Source organism: Schistocerca nitens, chromosome 2 (genome assembly GCF_023898315.1).
Source record: "Schistocerca nitens isolate TAMUIC-IGC-003100 chromosome 2, iqSchNite1.1, whole genome shotgun sequence".
Taxonomy (NCBI): Eukaryota; Metazoa; Arthropoda; class Insecta; order Orthoptera; family Acrididae; genus Schistocerca; species Schistocerca nitens.
The window spans coordinates 1,068,372,038-1,068,396,982 of NC_064615.1; the positions used below are offsets into that span (position 1 = coordinate 1,068,372,038).

General features: G+C 42.7%; 1 protein-coding gene across 2 annotated transcripts in view; it reads right to left on the reverse strand.

Moving 5' to 3' along the window:
- The window catches only part of LOC126237454 (dehydrogenase/reductase SDR family member 11-like), a 421,354-nt gene that overhangs the window by 64,897 nt on the left and 331,512 nt on the right, over positions 1-24,945 (reverse strand). For both annotated transcript variants that reach the window (XM_049947588.1, XM_049947587.1), the window contains exon 3: positions 4,559-4,688. In XM_049947588.1, the coding sequence (XP_049803545.1) occupies positions 4,559-4,688 (130 nt within the window). The remainder of the gene's footprint in view (positions 1-4,558; positions 4,689-24,945) is intronic.

Here is a 24,945-nt window from a genome sequence, read left to right on the forward strand (position 1 = left end):
TAGGCGTCAAAAGAATGAGTGAAATGTGGGAAAGTGGGGTTGTGACGAACTTCCCATAGTGCGACAAACCCACGGTGGTGTTGGGAGGGACTGGGGTGCAATTTGGTGCCAGTGTGACATCATTAATCCACCTTACAGTACACATCAACTTCTGAGCTCTGGCCCTTTCTTCGTATGTGTCGACACCTTGCTGTGTGAAGCACCGCAGAGCCCAAGGATCACGTCGCAGATCGCCACGCTTTTCCGCCATTACAGGGGAAGGATAAAGACACCCTTGAGCCAAATTTCAAACGTTTACATCACAACGGGTCAGCCCCGATAGCTGAGTGGTCAGCGTGACGGATTGCCACCCTATGGGCCTGGGTTCGATTCCAGACTGGGTCGGGGATTTTCTCTGCTCAGGTCGCCCAATGTGGTGTCGAATGTAATAAGACCTGCACCACGGCGGCCAGACCTGCCCCGTACGGGGCCTCCCGGCTAATAACGCCAAACACTGATTTCAAATTTTCCATCACTATGGGTGACAATCATGACATTTCAACAAAGTGGTCCTTTAGTTGTACTGTGCAGTGTACAGTGAGTCCATAAAATCCATTTACAATTTCAAAATTTTATTACAACAGCAGTTGAAATATTTTACCAAAATTTATTTTATTGTAATAACTGTTTACTAAAGTTTTTATATATACTAAAATTTTGTGTTTCAGATACTCTGTTGATGGAAGGAACTTGTAAGACGTCGTGGTGTCCTGACCTTCATTGCTTACATATTCCGCCCTCACAATCATATTCCGCACATCAAGACGCGTCATTCGAACCCAGGCTCGAGAAGATAAAGTCAATGTTGTATGAATTCACGTAAACGATATGCAAATAACTAATAAATCATAAATGCGCACCGAGATTGAAATACTCGAGGCTGGCGTACACACACACATTCCAGACAGGACGATCACAGGAGCTCTTAGTTTGGGAGAGGCAGACCGCATGCCGGGAGGCCGGTCCCTTCAGAGGACAAGTTAACCTGTCTATGTTGGCCGGTGACCGCCCGTAGAGCAGACAGCATTTGCCCGAGTGAAAGGCAGAACGACCCCGTGTTCGGCTTAAAAGCAAATTCCGCTACATTATGTGGGAGAGCCCAGCCTACGCATTCTTTACAAACATAGCACACAGTTTCAGAGGTTTTCAGAGGGAGACAGCAAACGCCAAACGCCGATGCTACAGATTTCTGGATTGGTCGCCTTAAACGAAACGTCATTCTCCCGTTTTAGAAGAACAATGCTGAATGGCAGACGATATTCCTGACGCCTTGAGCTGAAGGAGTAATGGAAGAGACCGAAAGATATACCCATTCATATCTGGCGTGGAGAGGGGCCGTTCCGTTGTCGCTCTTGGAGCGAGGACACGTAACGAGAGCGTGTGCACTTGTATGTGTACTCAAAGAATGAGGAACAAGTCTCTCCTCAGTACTTCACTGGGAGAGCACCTCTGTCGAGAGGGAATCAGAGTGCGACTCTATATCGAGTCCTTGCGATTAAGCATTGTTCACTGTGTTGGCTGCCACACTTATTGTGCAGTGTGAACGGACAGATTTATAGTTAAACGCCTGTGAGCGAATTTCTGAGTGGCCTCACGGTGGACTGGTTATCTGACTGGTGTACCACGCCAATAGTTAGACTAGGGGTGAATAGGAGTCCTTGACTTCATCAAGGCATATGGAGAGTTTGATTGGCGAAGGTCAATCCAGATAGAACGAGAGTTATCTTATTTGTCAGCAGCGAGGCGCAGACAGCAGTCATCGCAGCTTACGGTATTGTGCGCTACAGCTCTTGCGAGCCCCATATTTCCTCCACAACAGTACACTTCACTGCATTTCACACATGACAGCCTCGACCGTACCTAGCAACATTCTAAGGGATAATTATTGAAGTTGAGTAGTCGCGGCTGTCAGCCATTCTGCCAAGTCAATAACAATCTTAAACACTGTATAGAAATTTCATTAGCGAATCCTATCCTTAAGAGGTAACTTCACGTTCCGAAAAGAACCCAGAAATAACTTGTTCAGTTCATAATTAAAAGTACCATTGTGATTTCTCAGAATTTTTGCAAAATAAATAATAATTTTCGTTAGATTCATGTGTTTCTTACACTGACTAGCACTACTCCAGTACCCAAGTATCCCACTAGTTATGTAAGAAATTTTGTGAATTTTTGTGTCATTTTCTTACAGCAGACGACTCCAGAAGATATTTATTGCTGAAAGTTTTTCAGGTATTTCTCTTTAGAACGTTAGGAGCGTCTGTCTGACTTCTGTAGTAGTGTGGGGGTGGAAATTTCATCTTGCAGGAGCCACAGTGTAAAGGGTACATCTCAGATTAATCCGTTGCGCAGAATGACAGAATAGCACCCACACGCTCACGAACTGAACCTTGTTACCTCCCCACAGTAAAAAATATTTATGTATAGCATTCACATTCAGTGTAACCTCTCAACAAATTACTATTCCGTAACTTCGCAATAAGAACGTGACTAATCTTCCAATAAAAAATGTGACTCATGTATATAACCTTTCAATAATTAACTGACTGTGAATCTAAACTGATAAATTTGGACGTTAGCAGTGCTGCGTCATGGCTCCGAAAGATCATACTGAACAAATTGAAAATTCTTACATCAATTAAGTCGCCGGACAACGCGTATATATCTGCTCCTATAAGAAATTTTGTGGCACAGCCCAGTGCAATGCTGGCCGATAGATTTGTCATGTATAAAAAGAAATAACTGATTTTTTTACAATAATCGGGATGACCATGGATTGGAGATATTAGTAAATTCTTTAAATTGAGATGAATGATTGTCAAAAGTTAATTTTTATAAGAAAGATTATTATTAAGAGATTTTTTTAAAAACATTTACATGGGACTTGACATAACAATAGTACATATGCGCGAGGCTGCTTTTACTTTATACTACATCGCTGAGGCACTGCCATCGCTCCCCACGACCGGCCCAGACAACTCCACACACACGACTGCTCGCTACTACTTACTCCTACTGCTACAGACACTGCTCTTAGTACATACAACACTGCTCTCTGGTCTGAGATTCTCTTATAGCTTACATATCACAGGCAGCGAGTGAGCAATCCATCGAAATTACATCTGCTCGAGTGCGCTAGCGGCAAATTCCTTAGTCATGGACCTCTTACAACCTCTATAAAATGGCAACGTCTCAAGAGAAGGCATAATGTGTGTCCCGGTTTATTGAGACAAAATCGGATGTTCAGACTCAACGAAACTTCAGAACGAAGTATGGATGGGATATACCATTGCGCCTTTCAGTCCGTGCATGACACAAAAAATTTCTGGAGACAGGGACAGTGTTCGATAAAGGGAGGAGCGGGCGACCAAGAACATCCGAGGAAAACATCGATCGTGTTTTAAACGTCTCCACTCGTTCACCTACGAAGTCCATCCGCACTGGTGCCAGACAGTTGCAACTACCACGTTCAACTGTGCATAAGGTCCTCCACAAGAACTTACGGTTGTACGCTTACAGAATGCAACTGTTACAGAACTTGAGCCAAATTACAAGCCAAAACGGACAGAGTTTGCACTCAACATGTTGGAACGCCTTTCGATGGATGAAGCAATCCTCAAGCAAGTTTGTTTCAGTGACGAGGCAAGTTTTCATGTTTCTGGGACATTAAACAGGCACATTGTGAGAATCTGGGGATCTGAACACCCCCATGTGACTAGGGACGAGTGACCGGTTACTGCAGATGTTTACCTCGACCTTCTGACCGAATATTGGACTGCATCTTCGTCGGTTCCTCAATGAAACATTTCCAGGCAGATATCACTCTCTTGGACTTTTTTATGGGGGTATATAAAAGATATCGTGTATCAAACACAGATACGGGACATTGCTGACTTGAAACAAAGGATTCGTAATGCCATTGCGACCACTGATGACGCTATGCTACTGCGAACATTGCAAGAAATCGAGTACCGTCTTGATGTTCTTCGTGCAACGAAAGGCGCCCATATAGATGTCTATTAAACACTGTCAAAATGACTTTTATAAACACTGATTACAATGAAAGAAATGTTGTTTAAATACTTCTATAACTGCTGTTGTAATAAAATTTTGAAGTTGTAAAGGGACTTTATGGACACCCTGTATTTTAAACCTCATTAACGATTGTCAGTTTAAAAAGCCGTTTAGCTATGTACAAGTGAGCCTATCCCGTTTTGTTTGTTTCTCCTTGCTGGAGGCTTTTCGTGTGTGTTCGGAGTGTGCTACAACATTTTGGGCCTGTATGCAGGTGCTCTACCTAACTCGTGCCCGCGAGAAAACCTTTCAATACAGCTTCTCCTGCTGCTGTCTCGCGCTTGTTGCAAGATGTGTTCACTAGGCGTGAGACACACCGTCATGCGTTATCCTTACGGTCGCGAAGCTGTACCAGAACTGTGTACTTTAGACTGCAAGGTACGGATGTACGTAACTGAATAAAACTAGGAGTACAATGCTGCCACAAGTCCTGTCACAAGCGCACCTGCAGATGTGGATGATGAAGCCGTCGTCGACGCCCCTGTTCAGCATGTCCTGCACGGCCTCCCTGGTGCAGATGCTCAGACCCAGCACGTTCACGTCCAGGATGCGCTTCCAGTCTTCCGTCTTGCCCTCTGCTCACAAGAACAAACAGAAATACTACTGCACTTGCATAAACATTTTTGCAGTATCTACTGGCTCATCCAACTGCAATGGCAGGCGCCAGGGGTTAGACTTACTGTTAAAATCGAGAGAGCATTGTGAAAGTTGGACATATATAGGTGGACTGGACATTTATTTACGGATGGTTTCAGAATGAGCGGAAATTTCAAATTACAAGAGCGAAACAGTCGCGTGTGACGTCTGTGGAGTAGTCTACTTACGGCAGTGACAGTAATATCTCTGAGCTTGTGTATCTTTGGCTCAGTTGTAGAGCGGAGACAAATCGAGTGTTGGACGAGGAATAAGCCGGGAGAACTTTTAGCATAGTGCGTATTGGAGAGGGATTTTGCCGAAGAAAATTGTTAGGAATTATTAATCTGACGGAAGGACTTACAGACGCAGCATTTATGTAACAGAGAGAATCAATTTGATTTATGGATATGTTGTTAAGGTAATAATTTTTGCTGGCGTGTACTGCTAATGTTAGTGATTCTTGCAAGAGAACGGTCAACCTCCTCACCTCAGATTAGGTCATTTCAGTTTAATTCATTTCAATTTGCATAATCGTGAAAGCATTGTCTTGTAAGACTTTTGTAAAGAAAGTAACGTTTTTGGTTTTCTCTGAGTTTTATGATCTTGTGAAATAGTAGTTTAAAATACGTCATTGTCATTATGACGAACAAATTACTATGTTCATTTCAAGTAAAAAGTTTTTTCTAGTATGAGAAAATCATCCTAATCTTTCTCCCAGTAGTTTAGTTTTACTTTAGCATATGTAGCCGGTGCGATTTCTTCATACTGTGCTATTGCTGGCCGGCCGGAGTTGCCGAGCGGTTCTAGGCGCTACAGTCTGGATCCGCGCCATCGCTACGGTCGCAAGTTCGAATCCTGCCTAGGGCATTGATGTGTGTGATGTCCTTAGGTCTAAGTTCTAGGGGACTGATGACCTCAGAAGTTAAGTCCCATAGTGCTCAGAGCCAGTTTTGCTATTGCTGCTGGTACTACTGTAATTTTTCACATGAGATCCTTTTCATATTTTGTTGTTTCTTTCGTTTCTCATCTTACGTTTCCACTGAGCAAATTCTAAGCATTTTCTTTGTAATTCAGATTTTTAATGACTCAGTGAACACTGTGCGTTTGTAGTGTTGCTACGTAATTGCAGTGTTTCAATTTTTTTTGGGCAGTGCACAATTTGATTTTGATTTTGGTTTTTGAGTAGCAGTTTTGATTTTACTTCCTGCACATTGAACGCCAGCTAGTTTTGCCCTTATGTGAATTTGTGCACTGAGACACGCTGTACGCAATATTAATTTCAGTTCGATCCTTTTAGAACACAGAACAGTACCTTCCGTTTTGAATAAAAAGCAGCCGAAAATTTTTATGCTCTTGAACGAACGAACGACCGAGTCGGAGCGAACAACTTTCAATAAGTTCAAAGAAGAGTCAGACAACATATAACTTTCTCTCACATGGATTTGTGCAATGTCAGTGAGGAGAAATTTCATTTGACACTGAGCCTCACCGACGTTTATTCCTCCTGTGCACCATTTGCAAATTCAACATAAAAAGGGAGACGTATGCAAAGTACTCTCCATCATATACCGCAAGATGGCTTGTGGGGTGTAAATGGAAATGTAAGCATGACACAAGTAAAAGGCAAGGATCAAGAAGTCCATATACAAGGTGCCGTAGCAGTCAGCCGAGATAACAGTACGTAAAATCCCTTCCGCTGTCTGATTTTTCGTCATACCAGTCTCGGGTTTCTTAAAGGTCGCTGACATTGCTACTCCACTCGTCATTACCGCCGCGTAAGTGACGTCGTTGGCTGGTTGTAACAGTTAGACATTTCATGAGAGTATTGCAGATAAACATGTACGCTCCAGGCACACATCACGAATGTTCTTTGTACTCACAATGCGCCGTCTACAGATGTGTACCTTAAGCAGAGGATAACTGCAGTTTCACAGACTACTTGGCTCTTGGCAATGTGCATCTAAAGATTTCTTTAGGACCCGATGATAATTTTTATTTATCACAAGATCTATCCTTGTGGAATGTGTACCGCTCGTAATCATAAGCATTTTGAAAATAATGACACACACAATGAAGTAAATTAAAACAAACTCTCACGTTATGTATGTCGATGCACGTTAAACCTCACATTGCCGCCACCCCTGCTTGTCAGTTAGATATGGAATCCCTCGCCTCAAAAGTAGCCAATCAGGGGCCAGGGAGACAACGCTTATTTACAAGGGCGTACTGTGGACAGCCAATCGTCTGTCGTCTTCTGACTGATCACAGACATAGCACGTGATCGTGTCGCAGTATGTGTCACCCAGTTGAGTTTCCTACATATTGCGCAACACACCATGATTTGGTTTCCAAAGAACTAATATCATGTCTGAAATTCTGCAGACCTCGGGGTTAGGTCTTAATCAGAACCATTACAACATATTTATTCTCGAGACTATTATACTTTTTCCTTTCTTTAGGAACCTTTTCTGTGCTTTTACAGGAAAAGTGTCAACAGAGGTTCAAAAAATCTCCAGTCACTTTCCAGAGAAAAAAAAAGCACGCACAGTCATTGTTGTTAGCAGCGATAATTGTTACTGCTCTTCAGCCCACGCTAAAAGCTTCGATAGTAGTATCCGTTGTTATATCACCTGATTCACAGTGTCTGAAATTATTTCTTATCATCCTTATCACCACTACCCACTGTCCTCTCTCACGAACATTTTATCTCGGTCAGCTGTTGCATCACCTGTGAGCGAATATTCAGGTGCACGCAACGAATAGTTACAACATTTATAACGAAAGCCTCAGCTTTAATTTCAGTTTGTACTTGGAGGCAACACTGGTATAAAATGCAAAACGAACACTTCTAAAGATGATGGAACGTCGTTGCATGTTGCAGGTTAGAGACAGCGTTGTATGCAGAGTGTCGGTTAGAACTATTAGCAGCTTTCTTCTGAAATCTGGGCTTAGGAAACGACGAAACAGGCCACTAGGAGTGCCGCTTCGTGACTGGTGCTGTGGCTCGCTGGTCCTTCAATATAAAAGTAAATTCCTCTAGCTAGGTCATTTATGAAGTTACGAAAACTCATTGATCTTCATATAAAAAACGGTGAAAAAAGCATGCCAAATTCAAAAGAACACAAAAGCTCCACGTTAGGCGATGAAGCCCGAAACTTAGAGCGAAATTCAGTGGGAGATGCTTTTAATAACTTCCACAATGGAACACTGCCTCGAAATCTGACAAAAAATCCAAAGAGATTCTGGTCGTATGTAAAGTACACCAGCGCAAGACACTATCGGTACCTTCACTGCGCGATATCAATACAATCAATGACAGCGCCACTAAATTGGAGTTATTAAGCATGGTTTTCCGAAATTCCTTCACCAGAGAAGACGAAGTAAATATTCCAGAATCCGAATCGAGAACGACTACCAACATAAGTAACTTAGAAGTAGATACCCTCGGTGTAGCGAAGTACTCTAAAGAACTTATTCGGTCCAAACAGCTCAGCAATAAGGTTCCTTACAGAGTATCCTGATACAATAACCTCCAACTTAGAAATACAACCGCGCCCTTAACGAAAGATCCACACCAAAAGACTGGCAAATTGCACAGGCCGCGCCAATACTCAAGAAAAGAAATAGGATTAATACGCTGGATTACAGACTCATATCACCAACGTCGATTTTCAGTAGGATTTTGGAACATATACTGCATTCGTACATTATGAATTACCTCGAAGGTAACGGCCTACTGACGCGCAGTCAGCACGGATTCAGAAAATATTGCTCTTGTGAAACAGAGCTAGCTCTTTATTCGCACAAAATAATGAACGCTATCGACAAGGGATTTCAAATTGATTCTGTATTTCTAGATTTCTAGAAGGCTTTTGACGCTGTACCTCACAAGAGAGTTCCAATTAACTTGCGTGCCTGTAGAGTATCGCTTCAGCTGTGTGACTGGATCCGAAATTTTCTCTCAGAAAGGTTAGAGAGTGGAACAGTAGAGAAATAGCCTCAATGTGGTTCGAAGAACCCTCTGCGAGGCACTTAGGTGTGAATTGCAGTGTAACCAGTAGATGTAGATGACGATATAGATGTAATATGTGCCTGGTCGCAGTTTGTCTAGGTGAATAAAAACAGAAATATTTTTGACAAGTGAAAAATTATTGGAGGCGAAAAAGACACACTAGCCCATATACAACATTCAGAAAGTGATGCTCACGGGTTATGTGTTTACGTGTGAGACAGAATATTAGCATCAAAGACAATTTTCATCTTACCGGTACATAGAGTCCTCTGCAGCTAGTAGATGCTGCAGACGGCAGAGTGCAAAGTGGTGGTTCGACAACAGATGTGATTTCTTCATTGCATTCCAAGACTGTCACTGATTCCTTCTGACTGCGTCTCCAGGCTTTGCTTGAGACTGGTTGTGCTGACTGTCAACATCTGCGCTGCTGAGTATTTGCGTAAATTGGGATGGTGAGTCTGACTCCAGTCTGTGAACACTCGACAAGTGACACGTCGGGAGACAGGAAGAAGACTTGTTCGCTTGCAGTTTTTGCTATATTCTTCTACTGCCTCAGCACTCCGTGTCCGTCAGCGATGTGACAACAGTTTTGACTTCCTATTGACAAACGAATACTACTTGTGGTGCAATGACTTTTTTCGAGTACAATACAGTACAAAGTAGCGACGTAGAGGACCAAAACTGGGAATCATGATCTGCAGACCTGTAGCGTCGAATAATCCAGTGTTTGTTGATGGAGCGCTGAACAACTCCGGGCTCATAAAGAGAACCACCCAAGCCATGCTGTTACTATTCCTAGAACGTCATGGAGATGTACTCTCAACAAGACCATGTGACTATGCTCACACTTCTCTTGGAAGTCAGTGCATGTGTGCTATCTCTCCCAACCAGCAGAACGCTATAACTTCCTCCAGGTCAGCCTGGGTGGGGCGTAATGGGGAGGTATTTGATGCGGAGGTGCATTATTTTGCACTAATTATTCTGACAGTGGATGGAAGTTGCAAGGAATAGTCTCTCCGAAGATGACATCTATTTGCCTCTAAGGCGGTCTGTTATGACGAGGCGAAACTACTTTCGTAGAGCCGCAACTGTAGGTTGTTGACTGCTCGGTGAGATGACATATGAAGCTAGGGCGCATGAAATATTAGTTCACTTTCTTACATAAACGAATAGAAGATTTACTTAATTTTGACACACTTGTTTGCTACAGGAGTATGAGATAATTTTGATAAACTGCAACTGTCTTGGATTGGCAAAGCGTCACTGGATCCGCTAATTAACAATTTTTCTCTTGCAGCACAGTGTTCAACAGCAACGAAGTACATTTCATCAGAAGCTTTAACTATCGTGTTGGTCCTGTACTATGATGTTGACTCCTTCAGATAAGGTCACGTCCTAGACGAGCTCTGGCATGCTCTACACTATATTGACCCCAGAGTGAGTGTGCCGCAGGGTTGTTGGGAGAGGCGTGGTCTTCAATCAGTGGGACATCGCTGATGTCTGTGGTATCGAGTCACGTTGATGACTTTGGTGTAGCAATGCGATCACTTTACGGTACCAACCAGTCTCTATGTGCGATCACTGGATATGAACTGCAGGAAGCTAAGCAAGGCAGTGAAGTTATTGTCAAGCAAACTACAGTTATACGTGCACAGCCTCTCATTTCGAATATTTATAATCTACCACGTCAGTATCCTATAAGAAACAATCTAATCGGTTGGGATGATTGTTTTGAGATGCTAATTTCTGTTTTTGTATTTGTTACTGAACCTGTGCTACTTACGAGGACACCACAGTAATAATAATTATTATTTCGTGTAGCGTAATGACCTGGTGTAAGTCTTTCAATTGGATGCTACTTCAGTGACTTGCATACTCCTAACCTACCCCAGTTACCCAACAGGAGAGAGAGGACCTACTGTTTAACGAGGAGTCCGAACGAAGAATCTTCACGTAATTGAGAAGTGAAGTCTAGGATAAAGACAGCCTGCAAAAATCTGTGGTCTGGCCCGGATTCAATCACACGACCTTTCGGTTTCAAGGCACGCGCTTTACATCTCGACCACCAGCCCCGACTGGTTTTTATAAAATAGTATGTTACTGATCACAATACACGCACTATGAGGTATAACAAAGACTCCCATGTTTAGGTAGCTGTAATGAGAGGAGGTCCCATGTCACATGGCAGTATAGCTCACAGACAAGTGGAGTATGTTTTTCTTCAGTGCAGTTGAAATCGTCTCCCGTGGGCGACGTTCACGTCATTTATTGATATGAGAGTCGATAAGCACTTGTCCATATTAGAGAACCTATAGTCATTGTTTTCGTCTGCTAGTTTTTTCTTTTGTTGGGAACTGCAAGGCATGTCTCTAGCCAGCCAATCGTATTACTCAGCGCGGAGGAGAATTCTCTTATCTGGGTCTTCGTGGTTTAGCGGACAAAGATAACCCCTCGTGTTTCGCCCCCCGCCGCGAACGACGTTCTTCACTTGCTGCCGAGAATCTGCTGACTTGTAACCCAAAAGTGGACGAATAGGCGGAAAAAAAATCGTGTAGACACAAATTTTTGTACTGCGGTAGGAGGGAGAGTCATAAACAACGTACTAAACATCTTTAATACTGATTAAAGAGACGAATGAAAATTTGTACTAAGGCTGAGATTCGAACCCGGATCACCTGCTCATTAAGGAGATTCGCTAACCGTTACACCTCCCTAGCACTATGGCATAGTGATTAGCGCATGTGTCTAGTGAGCAGGTGATCCCGGTTTGAATTTTGGCCTTGGTACAAATTTTCATTCATCGCTTCAGTCTGCAAACATACTTTGTAGACGTTTGACATTTGAAAAGGCCCCTGGGACTATGTAGTTTCACGTGATACTGAAATAACACCAGTGGAAAGTGAGCGGGGGGTGCGCTTGAAGGTCCCTTTTTTTTACGTTTTTCTTGAATAACTCTAAATCCGCTGCTTCTAGCGCACATGTCTCCCAGTACAAAGTTAAACCTTATCGACAATGTCAGTATAAAAACGAGGATCAGAGATCATGACATAATTATAGCAACTATGATTACGAAAGGTCATAAATCAGTCTAGAAGGCTAGGAGAGTGTTTCTACTAGATAGAACAGATAAGAAGTTTTAGCATCTCACTTAGACAGTGAATTGGCATCACTTAGTTCCAGTAAGACGGATGTAGAGGAATAATGGGCAAAGTTCAAGCAAATCGTAAATCTAGGTCTGGACAGTTATGTGCCTAGTGACTGGACAAAGGATGGAAAAGACCAACCATGACTGAATAACGAAATTCGGAAGATGCTGAGGAAGCAGAGGCTGTTGCACTCACGGTTAAATAGGAGACGCACAAACGACGACAAGCGAAGGCTAGTAGAGAGTTGTGCGTCTGTGAAAAGATCTGTGTGCGAAGCATACAACTGCCACCTTCACGCCTTTGCCACGGATCTGGATGAGAGCCAGCGGAAATTCCTTTCTTACATAAAACTGCTAAGCAGGACTAAGGCTTCTATTCAGTCCCTTGTTGACCAGAGTGATGTGGCAGTTGAAGATAGCAAAACGAAAGGCGAAGTTTTAAACTCCACTTTCAAGAAATCTTTCACACAGGAGAATCGTACAAACATAGCGTCATTTGACCATCGAACAGACGCCCGTATTGACGACATAGTAATAAGCATCGATGACGTAGAAAAACAACTTATATTTGAAAGAATAACTCACCAGGTCCGGATGGAATACCAGTTCGATTTTACAAAGATTACTCTACAGCATTATCCCCTTACTTAGCTTGCATTTATCATGAATGTCTCGTCCAGCACAAAGTCCGAAGCGACTAGAAAAAAGCGCAGATGACTCCGGTGTATAAGAAGGATAAAAGAACCGACCCGCGAAATTACAGACCAATGTCCTTAACTTCTGTTTGTTGCAGAATTCTCGAACATATTCTCAGTTGGAATATCATAAAGTTTCTTGAGACTGAGGAGCTTATGTCCACAAATCACCATTGTTTTAGAAAGCGTGGCTTGTGCGAAACTCAGCTTACCCTTTTTTCACATGATACGAGTATACTGAGAACTACGTATGAAAGGGAACAGACAGATTCCATATTTCTGGATTTCCAGAAAGCATTTGAAACTGCTCCCCATTACAGACTGTCAACGAAGGTACTAACATTTGAAGTAAGTTCACAGATATGTGAGGGGCCCAAAGACTTCTTAAACAATAGAACCCAGTATACTGTCCTTGAGGGCGAGTGTTCATCAGAGAGAAGGGTATCCTCAGGGGCGCCCTAGGGAAATGTGACAGGACCGATGTTGTTCTCTATATACATAATTGATTTGGTGGACAGCGTGGGTAGCAACCTGCGGTTGTTTGCTGATGATCCCATGGTGCACGGTAAGGTGTCGCAGTTGAGTGACTGAACGAAAGTACGACTTAGAAAAAATTTCCAGGTGGTGTCATGAATGGCAGCTAGCCCTAAATGTGGAAAAATGTAAGTTAATGAGGATGAGTAGGAAGAACGAACCTGATATATTCGGATGCAGCGTTACTAGCGTCCTGCTTGACGCAGTGAAGACGTTTAAATGTGTGGGCGTAACGTTGCAAAGCGATATGAGGTGCAACGAGCATGTGAGAACTGTGGTAGGGAAGGCGAATGTTCGATTTCGGTTTGTTGGGAGAATTTTAAGAAAAGTGTTCATGTTTAAGGAGACCGAGTATAGGGCGCTGGTGCGACCTATTCTTGAGCACTGCTCTCGTGTTTGGGATTCGTACCAGGTCGGATTGAAGGAAGATATCGAAGCAATTCAGAGACGGGCTGCTAGATTTGTTTCCAGCAGGTTTGAACAACACGTAAGAGTTACGGAGATGCTTCGGGAACTCAAATGCGCATCCTTGGCGCGAAGGCAACGTTGTTTTTGAGAAACACTCTTAAGAAAATTTAGAAGACCGGCAGAATCGAAATGAGCGTACGGCATTGTGGGCCGAGAGTCCCCCATTCTCCCTGAGCGGAGAAAATCTCCTGCCCCAGCAGGGAATCGAACCCGGGCCCCTTGGCGTGGTACTCCGCCGCGCTGACCTCTTAGGTAACGGGGGCGGACAGAGGACCGGCATTTTAAGCTGACTGCCGAACGATTCTACTGCCGCCAGCATACATTACGCGTAAGGACCACGAAGATAAGATACCAGAAATTAGGACTCATTGTTGTTGTTGTTGTAGTTGTGGTGGTCTGCAGTCCAGAGACTGGTTTGATGCAGCTCTCCATGCTACTCTATCCTGTGCAAGTTTATTCATCTCCCAGCACCTACTGCAACCTACATCCTTCTGAATCTGTTTAGTGTATTCATCTCTTGGTCTCCCTCTACGATTTTCACCCTCCAAGCTGCCATCCAATTCTAAATTGGTGATCCCTTGATGCCTCAGAATATGACCTACCAACCGATCCCTTCCTCTAGTCAAGTTGTGCCAGAAATTTCTGTTCTCTCCAATTCTATTCAATACCTCCTCATTAGTTATGTGATCTACCCATGTAACCTTCAGCATTCTTCTGTAGCACCACATTTCGAAAGCTTCTGTTCTCTTCTTGTCTAAACTATTTATCGTCCACGTTTCACTTCCATACATGGCTACACTCCATACAAATACTTTCAGAAACGACTTCCTGACACTTAAATATATACTCGATGTTAACAAATTTCTCTTCTTCAGAAACGCTTTCCTTGCCATTGCCAGTCTACATTTTATATCCTCTCTACTTCGACCATCATCAGTTATTTTGCTCCATAAATAACAAAACTCATTTACTATTTTAAGCGTCTCATTTCCTGATCTAATTCCCGCAGCATCACCCGATTTAATTCGACTACATTCCATTATGCTCGTTTTGCTTTTGTTGATGTTCATCTTATATCCTCCTTTCAAGACACTGTCCATTCCGTTCAACTGCTCTTCCAAGTCCTTTGCTGTCTCTGACAGAATTACAATGTCATCGGCGAACCTCAGAGATTTTATTTCTTCTCCATGGATGTTAATACCTACTCCGCATTTTTCTTTTGTTTCCTTCACTTCTCGCTCAATATACAGATTGAATAACATCGGGGATAGGCAGCAAACTTGTCTCACTCCCTTCCCAATCACTGCTTCCCTTTCATGCCCCTCGACTCTTATAACTGCCATCTGGTTTCTGTACAAATTGTAAATAGTCTTTCGCTCCTTGTATTTTACCCCTGCCACCTTCAGAATTTGAGAGAGAGTATTCCAGTCAACATTGTCAAAAGCTTTCTCTAAGTCTACAAATATTGGAAACGTAGGTTTGCCTTTCCTTAATCTATTTTCTAAGATAAGTCGTAGGGTCAGTATTGCCTCACGTGTTCCAACATTTCTACGGAATCTAAACTGATCTTCCCCGAGGTCGGCTTCTGCCAGTTTTTCCATTTGTGGTGTTAGTATTTTGCAGCTGTGGCTTATTAAACTGATAGTTCGGTGGTTTTCACATCTGTCAACACCTGTTTTCTTTGGGATTGGAATTATTATATTCTTCTTGAGGACTCATACGGAATCATAAAGACAGTCGTTTTCCCCTCGCTCTATTTGCGAGTGGAACAGGAAAGGAAATGACTAGTAGTGACAGAGGTTACCCTCCGCCAGGCACCATACGGTGGCTAGTGGAATATCTCTGTTGATGTAGATGAAATTACGTTGAATTTCCTACAAAAAGGGCCTTATTCATTTTTTCTGTAAGACTAACAGTTGATAAATCGCAAATTATTAAAAATAGTGTTTCATTGATATAAAAATAGTATTTTCTGTTAAATAAAGTGGATTAAGAACAAGTGTGTACCACTTATAAGTGCAGTAGAGCCTCATTAAGGGATAAATTGTGTTCTAGGGATGTAACAGGTTGGAGGAAGGATGTATGAGCGTGAGGGTAGGCAGGTCAGCGGATTATGGTCATGCAGTTCCCTCCTTCCTATGGATGCAAATTGAAGAGCGAGCAAGTGATTCTTCACTCTGTCTACCCCACTACATCACAAGAAGTAACTACCTTATGAACTCACTAGCGAGAGAGTGTGCCAACAGGGGGAGCGAGAGGGGGAGGGGAGTATATCTGTGATGCACACTGAACTACATTGCAAGATGGAAACTGATTTTTTGTCATCCTGGACGGTGTCTATGTTCCTGATTTCACTAAGTCACCTATTTTCAGTTTATTAAATATGTAGGTGTTTGCAGTTGTTAACAAGACAACCCGCAACTTCCGATTCACGCTTTGAGCAATGGCATTGACAGAGATAGATTGCGCTCTAGACATCCACCTCTTATAAGGGCCAAAGATCTGGAGGAAAATGGTTTCTGTCTTGAAGAACGCTGGAAAGTGGAATGTGAAGAATCAGCACCGCCACAGGTAAACACCTTACTGAAACCGTCGAACAGACCTCCAGGCTTTGACTTACCACGTAAAACCTGGACCATCCTCAACAGGATCAGGACGGGCCACGGTCGATGTGCGGACTCTCTACACAAATGGGGAAGAGCACCATCCTCAAAGTGCGACTGCGGCGCTGAGAAGCAGACGATCCGGCACAGAGTGCCCTCAGGTCAAACAACGGACTTCCTGGATGCGACTCGAAGTGTAGTTCAATATATTAAAAACCTAAATGTTAATTTGTAATTATATACAGGGTGTTACAAAAAGGTACGACCAAACTTTCAGGAAACATTCCTCACACACAAAGAAAGAAGATATGTTATGTGGACATGTGTCCGGAAACGCTTACTTTCCATGTTAGAGTTCATTTTATTACTTCTCTTAAAATCACATTAATCGTGGAATGGAAACACACAGCAACAGAACGTACCAGCGTGACTTCAAACACTTTGTTACAGGAAATGTTCAAAATGTCCTCCGTTAGCGAGAATACATGCATCCACCCTCCGTCGCATGGAATCCCTGATGCGCTGATGCAGCCCTGGAGAATGGCGTATTGTATCACAGCCGTCCACAATACGAGCACGAAGAGGCTCTACATTTGGTACCGGGGTTGCGTAGATAAGAGCTTTCAAATGCCCCCATAAATGAAAGTCAAGAGGGTTGAGGTCAGGAGAGCGTGGATGCTATGGAATTGGTCCGCCTCTACCAATCCATCGGTCACCGAATCTGTTGTTGAGTAGCGTACGAACACTTCGACTGAAATGTGCAGGAGCTCCATCGTGCATGAACCACATGTTGTGTCGTACTTGTAAAGGCACATGTTCTAGCAGCACAGGTAGAGTATCCCGTATGAAATCATGATAACGTGCTCCATTGAGCGTAGGTGGAAGAACATATTGACGAAACTAAAATGAGCTCTAACATGGAAATCAAGCGTTTCCGGACACATGTCCACATAACATCTTTTCTTTATTTGTGTGTGAGGAATGTTTCCTGAAAGTTTGGCCGTACCTTTTTGTAACACCCTGTATATGTTGTTCATGACATAACTGTATTTAATTCTTTATGTCTAGATTTTAGTTCCAAAGTTATATAGTTATTGTAGCAGCTTATTTCACTATAAACGTGATTTGTACTTGCCATACGCTAAATAAATAAATAAATAACTGAGTTTTTATGTGAAATACAGTACATTGCTATAAACAGTGCATGACAAGCGTATAAGTTGCACTTGCAATGTCAGTGATCTTTCCAGCGTTGGTGGGACAGGGACTGGATTGTTAAATGTTGCACCTTACTGCTGCCTATCGTTGACAGCACATTGTAAAGTCGTCTAATAGTATAGCAGTCACTTGGTTGTGAATTAATCAGTGAACCGAAAATGACTTCACTTCTCCCACCATTAATTGTGTAATTGGTAGACTATGTAAGTCTCTTCCATTCGGGAACTGCAGGCAACCGTAGATTGGGCTGCACTGAGTGGAGTCATCCACAGTACATCTTACATAGTGGGCATGAATATGTCTGGTCGAATGAGATTGAACATGTTCAAGCCTATGAACTAGATGACCTACTTCTTGGTTCAAATGGCTCTGAGCACTATGGGACTTAACATCTGAGGTCATCAGTCCCGTAGAACTTTGAACTACATAAACCTAACTAACCTAAGGACATCACACACATCCATGCCCGAGGCAGGATTCGAACCTGCGACGTAGCAGTCGCGCGGTTCCGGACTGAAGCGCCTAGAACCGCTCGTCCACCGCGGCCGGCTGACCTACTTCTGTTGCGATGGGAGACAACTGAAATCTTCGTGCGCTCTCAGATGTTGGGAGAGCCGAGGCTGGGAGGATGCATTTTACACACCTCATGCTGTGAAAAGTATTCCTGCCAGTGATAGCAGAGACAGTGAAACCGATATCGTCGAAAACATATTGACAGCATGTTACGTCTGAGACAGGCAATTCAACGTGGCAGACAGATGACAGATCCAGCCGTGGAGCTTTTTTACATAACGGCTCACTTTCACAACAGCAAATACGTAACTCACTAAATAAACTGAAAATTTCTCCACTATATAAACACGGGTTGAATGGAGTTATTTTGTCTACTTACATAAGACAACTGAACAGGAAATGCTGGGGTGAAAGAATCCAGAGCGATCGCGGGAAGTTGTCTTTTCCAGATCAGCGCTGTGGCTGCCGTGAGGTCGACTAAGCATCACTTTCCCCTCTAGCAGTGTAGCACAGTGTGCAGATATTTACGTATATTCCGTCCGTACGAGTTTCTACGTTCGTTCAAATGGTGCAAATGGCTCTGAGCACTATGGGACTTAATATCTGAGGTCATCAGCCCCCTAGAACTTACAACTACTTAAACCTAACTAACCTAAGGACATCACACACATCCATGCCCGAGGCAGGCTTCGAACCTGCGACCGTAGCGGTGGCGCGGTTCCAGACTGAGGCGCCTAGAACCGCTCGGCCACACCGGCCGGCTTTCTTCGTTAGTATTTTAACTCATATGTGTATTCCACGTAGTGTTAATGCACGTTGTTGAAAATAAACAACCCCAGACATGTGCACACACTGCGTCGCTAGTGATTCATAGGATCGGTATAACGTTCTGAAACACCACGTAGTTGATTCCCATAGTGTAGTGGGGTAGAGGGAGAGGAGAATCGCCCGCCCCCTCTTCAGTTTGCATACCAATGTATCGCAGCATCTTTGACGCTCATGTACTTTGTAGAGTCTGTCCTTCTTTTCATATGACGTGATGCACATTGAAAATTCGTTTTGTGACCAAACGAAAGTGTTTTATAATGCTGACCGACTTATGTCGTGGTGAAAGTACAAACATCTTTGCGAATGGAATTCATTGGAAAAAAATTACAAAAACGAGTGTTTCAGATCGACATTTCATGTAAGGTGCATTGTAACACAGATCTGTGGTGCTAATATCTTTCTCATACGTTTGTAACTGCGAATTATTGTTTATCCTAGGGCAGCTCACCAGTACGCCGATGTATCATATGTTTTGACGAAAGCATGACAGCCGTCTGTTGATGAATTGTATAAATTCCAAACCGATAACGGTACTCTTTAAATAACTAAAAACAATTTGTGGCTAATCGCTGTGCATCATCAACATTTTATTTCATGTAAGAGCCACGGTCTCCAACCATTTCTTTATTTGACAAAATTGGAGCATTTATAATAATCTGTGATATTTCCATTCCCTACTGCGGAGACTATTAGTCCTAGAGCAAACAAAAATATGACCCTTTCTGTAGGATATTTAATGAGCTGGAAGCCGCAGTGTTCGAGTTATTCAAGAAAAGCTAAAAAAACGATCTTGAAACGCTCCCACAACGATGCTTGCACCCAACTAGTGGGAATTTTTAGTATGTTTTTCATGACTCCCCCCCCCCCTCCCCTCACCAATCTCGATCTACTAATAAACAAAATATTTCCCCAAATTTTCGTTTGTATAACTACTTGTTTTTTCAGGTTTTATTTGTGTGAGGTACTCCGCAGTTGATTTTCATGTGAGCAATGCTAGTTGTTTGCTCGAATCCCTGTCTTGGTTAGAACAGTTGGAGATCTATATCTAACTTCTCTTTGGTCTTCTGAACATAAGGGTCGCTTATCTCATTATCGTCCCACTCATTAAATAATGTTTTAGGCGTTTGTATAAATCATAAACTGCCATAATTAAAAATGACAGTTATCTCTTTACGCTAAAAGCATTGAACTCCTGAATACCTGAGTAAAACTGAAGCCAAGGCCACCATCTTGCCCATAAATTATGGTAATCAACACTACAGTTATTGCCCTTTAATTATGGCGTAAATGAACAACATGTGCCCAAGTGAGCAGTATGTTTACATAAGAATCATTAAATCCGGCTAGTGCAACCGAGCGGTTTGTTTACTTAAGAACAACAATGCCCCCATTACGCCAGAACCTGTCTTATCCCCTTGCTACTAGATACACGCTCCTTCAAATTTCCCAATTGATGCAGAAAGCAAACTGAAAACTTCTTGAACTCCACTCAAAAATTTAAGAGTGACATGCGTGATAGAACTGCATCATTCATTACTAGGCGAAAGAAATTAACCACAAATAGAACAAATAGTGATCTACGATTAAGGTGTACAATTCTTTTTTGAACTCCTTCGTTTTTCCGCTTCATATTCGTACAGTTATCATATCCTTGACAACTTCTAAAGGAATCTACCGTCTTACCAACTCGCTTAACATGACATTCATCATTAGTGCCTGTAACTGGAATATAGCCAAGGAAATGTTCCTTGAAAACTATTTCTTCAGCAGGCTCTATCTCAACAAAACGAATGATTATTGACATTTCCTCTGTGCCACTCATGTCAAGTGTACAGTCTAAAATAATTCAATGGTATGTTGCTTTTTTTAAGATTCATTTAAAACGTACTCTTGAATAGATGCTGATAAGAAAGTGATGAATGCACTTTATTCTAATTTACGGAGGTAGTGAATATTTTTCGTTTTTGAAAAGCTACACTTCATAAATTCACTTTCAAAACAACATCAAATGTAGCGATGTGTTCTATTATTTCCAAGAAATTTCTGTTATTTTATTTAAAGAGAATATCTGCTTATTCTCGAGACGCCAACACCTTTGTCCCCAGGAACTGTATGACGCAAAGTAACATTTTAATACCAAACACGAATTTCAGTCTCAGCCTGAATGAGCCTGTGATTTTCTTTATCAAGCACTTTGCTAAGACGCAAACGCAAAAGTAATGCTTACCATGGGTGGTATGCATTTATATAGTTCGGGATTTTTCCGCGTTGGCTTTGATATCCCGAGTTATTTTTCCGGTCTTAAAATCCCGACGTAACTTTAGGTAGATGATAAGTTTGAAAGAGAAACAAAAAATCCAATATTTCTTCGTCGTTAATTTGTCACAGTGAATCTTTTACTTCTCTGACCACCGGAAAGTTCACATCAGATACGTGAAAAAGGCCCCTTTCAACAAGAGTTTGTCGTAAGGCACCTGTAATTTTATTCGACCATTAACCACAGTGAGCCGATAAGTTAATGATGTGTGAGCAGATTTAAATGCAACATAAAATACAATTTTCAAAATGTTAAATAAACTGATAAGCATCTAATACCCCTATCAAGTAGGCGAAAACCTGATACTGTATACACAACGAAAATCGACAAATCAGTAATTTCCGATCCTTCTACATAGGTCTATTTTAAGGCGTATCGGAGGATAGGGATAGATTTTTCGTATAACTGCGCCGTTTTACGGAAATCGAGAGCAAATAAATTCCAATAAGTCGTTAAATGTTTCTGACCATTCACAGAACTTTAACACACCATCAATCGTAAGGCTACGAGCGTAACCAGTCATTCGGCCTGGACCAACTTCTTTCCTTATTTTAATACACAGTGCTAGAGTCGATGTAAGAATCGTATTGTCTGCATTTTTCACTTGTCAAAATAACAACATATGCCAGGATAAAGCAATGGTACAGAAAGAAGTGAACAGTTGGATACGTGAAACCAGCTTTGACAAATTCAGATTGTAAACTTAGGCGTTGGTTCTCAAACTCCTGAATAGGTAACAGCGATAATCACAAACAAGATTAATAATTAACAGCGAACGTATTTCAGACTGCTTCAACCAATTCCGCAGGGACGTGGGCGTTCGTGTGCGCATAGGATTCGTGTCGTCACACATCTCGACTGAGACACAGGAACCGAGAAACACTCAATACTTATATTGCTGAGTGATGGCAATACTAATGGAAATTCGCAGGAGCTCGTTGCCCTTTTCACCAAAGCAGGTTTCCCTTCTTGGGATAAGTGCAGGACGTTACAGGCCTTTGAACGTCAAAACGTTTCACTTGAAGTCTCCTGTGTGGTGAAATTCTGTTAGATAGGGAAGATAATGGAAAAGCTTACATTTCAAATGCATTTGTACTAAATAGGCCAATATCTGATACGGAATTCGTGGTAGCTCGTTTGAAGACCCGTGTTCACGGGAACATTTTTGCTCCTACACACATCAAAAAAAGTTTTGCATCACCCCGGTTACCAGAACTCCTGAAGATAGACGTTGACTGTGGATGTCGTATCACAGACACAGTCCCTTTCACTGTTCAGAGATGTCACTAAACTCGCCCAAAGATGTAAACAACCACCCATGAGCAGCACCTATTAGACGGAGAGGGTCCGACAGAGGATCAATTCCAGTCATTCCAGCAGAAAGGAGGTGCCAGCCCGTGTTGTATGCAGTTCAACAATGCCAAGACGGTCAATACCGCGGTTCGATCGCGTCAGTATTGGTACTTTGTGCCAGGAAGGGCTCTCAGCAAGGGAAGTGTCCAGTCGTCTTGGGGTGAACCAATGCAATGTTGTTCGGACGTGGAGGAGACACAGAGAGACAGGAACTGTCGATGACATGCCTCGCCCAGGCCGCCCAAGGGCTACTATTGCAGTGGATGACCGCTACCTACGGATTATGGCTCGGAGGAAACCTGACAGCAACGCCACCATGTTGAATAATGCTTTTCGTGCAGTCACAGGACGTCGTGTTACGACTCATACTGTGTGCAATAAGCTGCATGAAGCGCAACTTCACTCCCGATGTCCATGGCGAGGTCCATCTTTGCGATGACGACACCATGCAGCGCGGTACAGATGGGCCCAACAACATTCCGAATGGACCGCTCAGCCGCTGGGATTAGCCGAGCTGTCTGAGGCGCTGCAGTCATGGACTGTACGGCTGGTCTAGGCAGAGGTTCGAGTCCTCCCTCGGGCATGGGTATGTGTGTTTGTCCTTAGGATAATTTAGGTTAAGCAGTGTGTAAGCATAGTGACTGATGACCTTAGCAGTTAAGTCCCGTAAGATTTCACACACATTTGAACATTTTTTGGACCGCTCAGGATTGGCATCACGTTCTCTTCTCCGATGAGTGTCGCATATGCCTTCGACCAGACAGTCGTCGGAGACATGTCTGGAGACAACTCGGTCTGGCTGAACGCCCTAGACACAGTGCCCAGCGAGTGCAGCAAGCTGGAGGTTCCCTGCTGTTTTGGGGTGGCATTATGTGGGGCCGACGTACGCCGCTGGTGGTCACGAAGGCGCCGTAACGGCTATACGATACGTGAATGCTGTCCTACGATCGATAATGCGACCATATCGGTAGCATTTTGTCGAGGCATTCGTCTTCATGGACGACAATTCACGCCCCCATCGTGCACATCTTGTGAATGACTTCCTTCAGGATAACGACATCGCTTGACTAGAGTGGCCAGCATGTTCTCCAGACATGAATCGCAGACATGAATCCTATCGAACATGCCTGGGATAGATTGTAAAGGGCTGTTTATGGACAACGTGACCCACCAACCACTCTTTGGAATCTATGTGGAATGGCCGTTGATGAGTGGGACAACCTGGACCAACAGTGCCTTGATGAAGTTGTGGATGTGTGCCACGACGAATACAGGCAAGCATCAATGCTAGAGGACGTATTAGAGGTACCGGTGTGTGCAGGAATCTGGACCACCACCTCTGAAGGTCTCGCGGTATGCTGGTGCAACATGCGATATGTGGTTTTCATGAGCAATAAAAAGGTGAAAATGATGTGTCTCTAATCCAAAGTTCTGAACAGCTTGTAAGAGGTCCGAGCAGATGTAATACAGATGTAATTTTATGTAAGAGGTCCCAGCTGATGTAATTTCGATGTATTGCTCATGCGCTGCCTGCGATATGCAAGGTATAAGAGAATCGCTGACCAGAGAGCAGTGTTGACAGTACGAACTGTGTAGCAGTAGCAGTAAGTTGTTGCCAGTGTGTGTCTGTTCTGGAGTCTGCTCTAGTCTGGTGTATCATGTTGGCTGGGCCGGTCACGGTGCAGCGATGCCGGAGCCTGAGTATTATTGTATAAGGTAAAAAAGCAGCCTCGCGCATATCTAGTAATATTATGTAAACTCCCATGTATATCTTTTAAAAATGTCCTAATAATAACAAGCATTCATTTCAATTTGAAGAATTTAATATTTTTTTCAATGCATGATCATTCCGATTGTTGCAAAAGAAAAATCATTTGCTTCCTTTCATAAATAACAAATGTATAGGCCAGCATTGCATAGAGCTGTGCCGGAAAAGAGCTATTGTAAGAGCAGATAGTTGCCGACTTTATCGAGGTGAGAATTTTTGCTTTTTATTCAGAATGATCTTACAGGGCCGTGACGCAGCACTGCTGTCGTCCAAATTTTACCAGGTTACTGAATTTATTTTTTTATTACGAGGTTTAGGAATTTTTCTGTTTCGAGCTTATATTAAATGAGAAAGGAATTTTGTGGGTACATTAAATGGGAACCAGTTTTGTTCTGAGGTTACACTAAAATTAGAATCATTAACCAAATAATATTTAAAAATTATATTTTTTGTGGGGAGGTTTCACTTGGCGACATCCGGCCAGGATCATATTTCTTTGCGAATCTCTGAGAAGTAGTCATATATCTGCTCTTAATTACTTAAATGTAGTTTGCATCTGGCGCAATGCATTTACTAATTTGTCACTCTTTCTTTCACAGATCATCGGCAATTTATTGCTCTTTGTTGTAATTGTGTTTGTTCCATTTTTGCTTCGTCTTTGTTTCATTTTTGTGCTTAATTTTGATTTGTGAAAAATGCCGCGAAAAACTGTTAACAGTACATCGCGATGTGCAATGAGTGA